General features: G+C 29.9%; 1 protein-coding gene across 1 annotated transcript; it reads right to left on the reverse strand.

Moving 5' to 3' along the window:
• Positions 1 to 7,499: 7,499 nt before the first annotated feature.
• Positions 7,500 to 8,362, reverse strand: LOC107022666 (TMV resistance protein N-like). The gene has a single exon (XM_015223263.2). It carries the CDS (start codon positions 8,112 to 8,114, stop codon positions 7,620 to 7,622), a length of 495 nt encoding a protein of 164 aa, XP_015078749.1. The 5' UTR covers positions 8,115 to 8,362; the 3' UTR covers positions 7,500 to 7,619.
• Between the last annotated feature and the right edge of the window lie 448 nt (positions 8,363 to 8,810).

Below are 8,810 nucleotides of genomic sequence, written 5' to 3' on the forward strand. Positions count from 1 at the left end.
TTCATGAATGGAACACAAACATGTGAGCTTATCAAATTATGATAGCTAGTACCTCATTCCATATTTATGTGCATTATTCAATCACTTGTCTTCTTTCAGACATATTATGCACTACAACCACATTCACTTTATGTAATGGAGCAAATTCAGTAAATTTCATGACTTCTCATCAAAAAAACATTGTTTTTCTTTAGTCATTATTATATCATCAATATGGTGCATTAAGACTCAAATTCAATGTCTTATCCATATAAAAGTGTCTTAGATCATAAATCGACGGGTCTTGAACCCAACATCTTATCATCATAGTGCATCAGGAGTTTAACCCAATGTCTTACCCTCTTTGTGCCATTAGACATAAATCCATCGTCTTATTCTTTTGGTGCGATAAAACTTAAATCTATCGTCTTACCCACGATGAGGCTCAACCTCAAGCCTTTGAAAATAATTGCAATTTTATCACTTTTGATGATTATTAATATGATTATATATTATAATTGCACAAAACTGAGACTAATGATTTCTTATAATCAACATTAGCAGTTAATAGATATAGTTTAATAGATCACGTACCTCATATAAAGATTGAAAATATATCTTTCTCTAAATTGTGCTTATTTAATTATTAAAATAAATTAAGGAATTCTCTTCCCGTCGGTTAAAATTAAACGTATAGAAAGTTGACGAGTCTCTTTAAATACTTACTTTAGATGGTACCTCCAGATCTGTTACATAAATAATTATAACATAAAGATAAATCATACCTTGAAGATATAAGAACCTTATTGCATAACTTATGCAAGATCTCTTTTGTACTTTTCCCGTCTTCTTCATAATTCTTTAAGAATAGAACAATCGTGCTGATAACGTGTTATTAAACTATATAAATTTAGAAGAAGAAGAAGAAAGTAGGGAGAAGAGAAAAGACTTCTTATTATCTTGAAGTATATTCAGGATTCCTTGATCTTTCACAAATCTTCTTTACAATGAAGGAAAACCCTTTATTTATAGGGAAAACCTTACTTGGTCCCCAAGTAGGATTCCTAACCATATCCTACTAGGACTCCACATAATTAGACATTCACTATAATACAAATTGTTTATAACAATTTTCTCATTTTCAAGAATATTTATTTTCTTATAACATAAAAAATATAATAATCATTTCATACCAAACACTCCCTAAATTTTTGAATTAAATCAGTAGCATATGATTTATTTAAGTGTGATTGATGGTTCTGCCTTCAAGGAGATCTTTGCTAAGTCCACATTTCATAAATCACTCAAACAATCATTTTAATTTTTTTAATTCATAATATATAGTTTACACCAAAATAATTATAATGTCCTAAGTGGTTTCCTTTATACAATTTTCAAATTTAAATTATAATCCAAATGACTCTTTCTATGATTTGACCGTATAAATTGTGTTATTTTATACTACTGACTTGTAGAATTATGATCATACAATTGATTGGGACCTTAAGATCATACATAAGAATAAGAAATAAATAAATACTTAGTGTTCTATTCACAATATGTACCTTTAATGTAGAAAATCTAACTATATTAAAAACTATTTTTGTATTTTGCACCATATTTTAAGAAATTATTTTTCTAGATTGACTGTATAGGCCTACTTTTTTTTTTTAGACAAGTTCAATCAGTTGTGTGTAGCATTTCATAAACGCAAGTATTTTGCAGCTTCTATAAAATATTAAGAAATTATTAATCACATTTGATTGTGTGATGTATTTTTTTTTTAAAAAAAATAAGACTATTTCAACCAGAAGTTCAGATTAATTTCATAGTTATTATTGATTTATTTTAATTTATATGACATAGTTTAATTTTCGAGAGTTAAATTTTATTATTTAACCAAACATTTAGATATACAATCTTTAATAATTTATGTACTGTAAAAATTATTTGAAAAATATTAACAATGAGATATTTAAAGTACATACAAATAAATACAATCAAATATTTTCTTATATTTTTTAACTCATAAAAATCAAAGTAAATTATATAAATCTTCTTACGTAGACAAAAAAAAAAAAAGAGGATAATACCAAATGAGTTCACCACCTAATTATAACCGAAAAACATCATGTGATAGAAACTTTATTGTTATTTTTTTATTTTTTTAAATAAAAAGATTTTATGATATAGAGATTGGAGTCAATTTCATGATATCTATTATTGACCATAACAAACTTGAATAAAGTTTAATTTTAGTTATTTTATATTTTCCGTCTTCGTCAAATGAAATCATCATATTTTACTTTGACAAATAACTTTTGAGTGTCAATCTGCACCTACATTACACTATTATATTTGTTGCTTAAGATTTATATCCTACCAATTCTTTCCCTAATTAACATCTATAGTGACTAATTATTATTTTAATTTCTTTATTTTCTTCTAGAAGACCAGCACTATTGAACAAATTATTATTTTATTTTCTTTGAGAAAGTGTATTTTAATTTTAAAAAGAGAACCATTATTGTTAAATCTAACATGTTCATATATTGTGTGAAGGCAACTAGATTGAATGATAAAAAGTTGGACAAAACTAAGGCCATTGACTTGTACTAAAATGTTATATACTCCATCCTTGATCTCAATTAGTTAAATCTATTTTGACTTTGACATAAATTATTTTTAAAAATAAAATATACTTTTAGATTTTGTTGTTTTGAATTAAATATTTGTCAAATATATTTAAAAGTCTATTTAATTATATAGTCTTAATTAAACATATGTCACGTAAAAAATTAAAATTAAAATTTATTAAAAAAAGTTATTTTTTTGAAAACAAACTAAAAGAGAAAATATGTCAAACAAATTTAAACGAAGAAAATACATGATTACCAAAAACTCCCTCATGAACATGGATTGCCATAATATTTCTTCTAAGCAAAACAACGTGTTCATCTTCTCACATTCTCTCAAATGGAGTTATTATTTATACTATTTTTTTTTATGACAAGGGAAATGCACAGCCGCTAATCTTTGGGTGAGCACAGGGTTAAACCCCCGCTCTTATGCAATAACTCGCAAATCACATAGAAGAGGTAACCCGTACAAGGCAAGCCTGATGAGACGAGCTCGACCCAGATGACAATCCTCTTACTTTCGCTGGCAAGGGGTTTCGAACTTGAGACCTCAAACATGGAAGCCCCAAGTCTTAATCACTGGCCATGCTGAAGGGTAAAATCATTGAACATTCCTATCATAAATTATAGGTAAAATCAAAGTTAAAAAGTGGTCAAAATTTTAGGAGAGGACAAAAACTGCACCAATATTGCAAACAAGAGGGACTATTAGTGATTCATGTGAAAATTTAAGGATAACTTTGAGTTTTAAGACAAAGATAAGGGACTGATTTTTAGTATAATTTACATAAGTCTTATAGTATTAAGAGGTGATTACATTATTTTCCTACTCTTTTTTAAAATTACAAGTCCCTAAAAATTTATGAATTTTGAATACATCACATTCGGATACATCAGTAGACATCCAGATACATAGGCGAGAGATGTATCAAAGACGGGAGAGATGTATCAGAGAGGGGATAAGACATCTGGATACATAGGGGAATGATGTTTCAAGAGGGGAGGAATGTATTAGAGAGAGGACATGATCCGCGTATATAGGCGAAAGATGTATCCAAGAGAGAGGGATGTAACCGAGAGGAGTATGGATGTATAGCGAGAGGAAAATGATGTATTTAGAAGGAAAATTTTTAATTTATTTTAAATGATAGAAAATTTTAAAGATAACAATAAAATAAGACGTGTATCGGATATTTTCTTCTATTTTAAATCTTTTTCTCTGTTGGGCTCTTCCTACAACTTTTAGTGACAAAAAAAAGTGCTAATTTTTGAAATTTTCAATACTATAAAGGTAGTCTATATAATTATGAAAAACTTCAAGGGGTTTAAAGAAAAAGTACTACTTTTTAAGTAATTTATATTATATTATATGAGATTTTATTGGTGATGAACATGATCATGTGTGAATATTTAAATTCTTGGTTGAGATGAAACAATAAAATGGATAAGAGGACATCTTTTTCAATTGTAGAACATGGCCCATAAAAAGAGCAAAGAAGCCATGTTACTCATACCTACCAAAGTTGGCTGTTTCTGCTTTTCTTCACCCTCTTAATGAAAAGGATTGTGAAAATTAAAATTTGTGTTTGTGTCAACCCCTTTTGGATAAGCTTTTTCACCTAAACATCCACATGATTTGTCCTACTATCTTCTTTTGGATAATGAATGAAACTAAAAGGGGTGATCATGGTTTATTTGTTATTTTTTTTCTGTTTCATTTTATCGTGAAAGTATTTTTTTATGATTAAATAATTTTATATCATAATTTTATCAAAAAATATTTTGAATTATTAGTTATATCGATCTGCAATGTTTTTTTTAATAAACAATATGTAAATTCTATTTCTAGAAATTTATATCCAAATTTATAATTAAATTCAAGTATTTGAACTTCGTATTTCACCCCCCCCATCCTCTCCCCCCAAGTATGGGACACATGAACTGTATATTTTAAAAATAATATTATTAATTAGTATTATTATTATGGAATTGATTTTTGATGGAAAATGTTTGGTGGATAAGTGAATGACAATTGACATGTACATGACTAGTAGGTCCGTTAGTTTTGTTTTGTCTTTTTAATAATGTACATAATTGCTTGGGCCCTATGAAAAAGAAATAAAAGAAGAAGAAAAAAGAAATCTACAAGATATTGTGGGGGGTTAATGCATTTTTGTAAATTTTGGGTGAGCCATTTTTTGAATTTTGTTTTTTCCCCTCCCTAGAGGAAGCCTTTAATTTATGTACTTTTTAAATGAAAGGGACAAGCAACCAATATTTTTGGTACTAGAAACTAAAATAATTTTGCAATTTTAGAGTAATTTTAGACTATAGTTTTCAGATCTTAACACTCACTATTTAAGGTTTATTGCAACCGTTTACCAAGATAATTAATTTACCACTGATGCATTTTCTCTGCATACAATCACTTTTAGATATAGAATTTAAAGTTCATAAATTCAATCAATGTATCATATTACTTATAAAGTAAAATTTTCAATTAATATATCAGATTAAATCAAAATTATTGAGTATACTGAACTCGTACTTTTCATACTAGCTCCCTACTTATACCAAAGTTGTTAGATTTTGCTGAATTTGTACTTCCCATGCTAGCTGACTTAGGGCCCGTTTGGATGGGCTTAATAAAAGCAGCTTAAAAAACTACTTTTGAAAGTGCTGAAACTTATTTTTAAAATAAGCAGTTATGTGTTTGGATAAAAGTGCTGAAGTTGCTATGCCAAACGTGAAAAAGGAAAAATGGAAGAAAGAGATGTTAGGGTTATGTGGGTAATTTGGAGATTGTACAAAACTATTAAGGGCAAAAAGATAAAAATATGGTCAACTTAAAACAGCTTATAAGCTAAAAAAAAAAAAACACCCCTACCCCAGCTTTTAACTTTTGGCTTAAAATAAGTTTTTTTTAACTTAAAATAAGTTATTTTGAGTATTGCCAAACAGCTAAATAAGTCAAAAATCAGCTTTTAAGTCAGTTTGATCAGCTTTTAAGCTGAGCTAAACAGGCTCTTAGAGTTAATTTGCGAGTAACACTTTTTTCAATGAAATAAAGAGTTGAAAAACGTAAAAATATAATTGAAGAAGCTTTACCGAATACACTCTTTAAAATTTTTATATGTGTTCAATTTATATGATCTCAAGCAGACAACTTATTGATAGCTTCATTATATATTGTATTGCCTTCCGTTGGAGTAATATCTTGAATATCATATATTCATATTCTAAAATACATAGTCTAAGTGGAAATTAATTACAAGACAATTTCATTTATGGATGATAAGTAATATCAAGAATTAAATTTATTGGTGACATTTAATGAGTATGGTACAATTTTGAGCTACCAATAAAGTATCAATTTATCAGTGTCTTCCATAATGCATCAAAATATTTATGAGCACAATGTTTTTTTAATGTGGTGTTGATGAGATATGTCTGGAGACTGGAAAGAATGAAACAATGGAATGACAGGATTTTTTTATTATGAATAAATAATCTTATAGTATTAAATTGTTAATGTTACTAATCTTTGTTAGAAAAGTAAATTTCAGAAACAAGGGATAAAATAAATAGAATGATTTTGATAAGTGTAATCATGTCCATAAGATATTTAAATATCCCATTTAGTTTGCTGCAAAGATGTTGCCAATCCAAAAAGTATAATCATCATATACTTGTCTCAAAATGAATATAAAATATACATCAAGTATACTCTGTAATAATCAGCATTATCTTAGTGCTGTTTTATTGATAAAAACATGTCTGATAAAAAAATTAATTTGCAAAACTTCTACAGGTAAAGCTAATTCTTTTTTTTTTCTCCTTCGATTTTTTGATAAACAAAGAAATCCTCCCGGGCCAGCGACACACGATCCCAAACTTTGCGGATAATGGGTCTACTCCTCTACCCTTCATCACTTAAATGGCAGTTTTTTTTGTTTGTTATAGTGTTCAAATCTGTGACATGCGTCTAACACATACATCACCTCTTACCACAAGACCAACGCCACTAGGGGCACAACTGATGCTAATTCGCGTTATAACTATATAACATCAAACAAATAAGCACATTCAGGCAGATATTGTACTTGAAAATCCATAATTACAAAATGAAATCAATGCATTTATCAATTTCTTTTAGAGAGGTGATACATGATGCAAACTGGGACACCAATTAGACAGTTAAATTAGGACAAAAAATGCACAATATTTGGTGTCAGTATAAGTGGCACTATACCATCAATCTGCTAAACAGGAATCTAAGCCCCTAGCAAAGGCAAAATCAGGCAGGGTTAATACAATAGAAGAAACGGGGAAAATTCAGCAGTTAAGATCATGTTCAGCATTCCAGAACGACGATAAAAGGCAGCATACCATGCTTTAGCATCATGGGAAATGCACAATGAAAGTGTGATTCTATATATTATATATATTTTTGATCAGTTTTTAAAATTTGATAACACAAGTATGACTCTTGGCCCAGTAGTGAAGAGGGCTTAATTTTCCCAGCCTGCCCAAGTTCGAGTTTCATTTTTATTTTATTTTTTATATCTCCAAACCCCCACTTTGTGATCCTGGGTTGTTGTTGAGCAATTCTCGGAAGCAGATTGACTTGACTCAACCTCTCGGCAGGCAACTCTTTCTCAGTTCTGCTCTTGAAAAAATTGTCTTCCGGACTTGTAAATCAAATGAACTCCCCATTGTCTTTTAATTTTCCTTTGAATAGATGCCTCGAATAGGCCATACTGGTTAAAGTCTGTAACTTGTGTGTCAGACATCTGCTGCAAAGAATGAAATGGTATGTAGGCAAAGCAAACACACCAGTTATAACTTCTAGACGTGGTACTGATTTTACATTCTGTCTCCAGCACTTTAAGCTCTTCTGAATGATTATTGCATATCAATTTGGCTTTGATGAAAGTATGGTCATACCAATCCTGAGGCAGCATATCATTGCTCTTTTCTGTATATGATTGTTGATTAAAACTATAGTTGGTGAATGAGACCAAATACAATCTTCGGTATATCAACAGAGCTAGAGTACTTTGTATGACCAGAAAAATCTTCTGCATACAGCTCCTTTATACTTTGAGGAAGTTTGGGAAGTTCATGACAGTGTGTTATGTTGAGATATCGAAGTCGATAAAGTTGACTGATGCTATCAGGTAGAGAAACAAACTTGTTTCTGCTCAGGTTTAGTTCCACTAAAGTAGTCAAGTATATACGAGCAAAAATCTTGTCACCAGATAAAATGCATCCACTGAGATCCAAACTTTTCAATTCCTTCAAACCATCAAATGCACAAGGGAATATCATATCTCTAGCAAATACAGACTTTATCTTCCGTCTCCTTTTTAGTGATAGGATTTTAAGTCTGTTTAGCTTTATCATAGAATCTGGTAGTCGCCGAAAGCCAGTGTTTCCAGCATAAAGCTCCTCCAACCCTTCTAGATCACCCAGGCTTTCTGGAAAAGTCGCCATATTTTTGGAACCATTATGCCTTTAACCGAATCTGTCCACTGAAAAGAAAAGAAAAGAACTATGTTAACACTAAACTGGAAACAGTAAGACCCTATTCTCCTTTGACAAGGCATAATGGCCTTAGGGAAACACCGACTGATTTACATCTGGCTTCTATTATCAAAGGATAGTTTTCCAAACTACTTAAATATAGTGTTAGGATCGAATTCACGCACACACACTAGATGAATGAAGAACACAAGAACTTTCAAGAAAAAAAAAAAGATGAGAGATCTGGAGAGAGAAAGAGAAAATCCAATATTTCGTGGTAACACCCCGTAAGTAAACTTCCACGGCGGTAAGGTATATTTATATTAATAAATCAGAGTATTTTTGGTTACACAGAATAAATAGGAAATCCTAAAATTTAGTACATCTAATTATAGAAATCCTGTATTATGCTTCAACTATTTCCTCACTAAGTTCTCTTCTAAGAGGGATAAAACTTTGCAACAATCTAAGTTACAAGAAAAATGTTCTTCTCGAAACAATACCAAATGTCATCAGTCAAACTAATTCTCAGACAAATAACCACGTTATCGGAAAAGATGCTATGAAGAATTACTTAGCAAGTAAAAGTAAATTGACATCACTCACTATCTACAAATAGTAAAGGAAGTTCTCACTAAGCTGTTGCATTAAGACAAATAAAATGAA

Source organism: Solanum pennellii, chromosome 6 (assembly GCF_001406875.1).
Source record: "Solanum pennellii chromosome 6, SPENNV200".
Lineage (NCBI taxonomy): Eukaryota > Viridiplantae > Streptophyta > Magnoliopsida > Solanales > Solanaceae > Solanum > Solanum pennellii.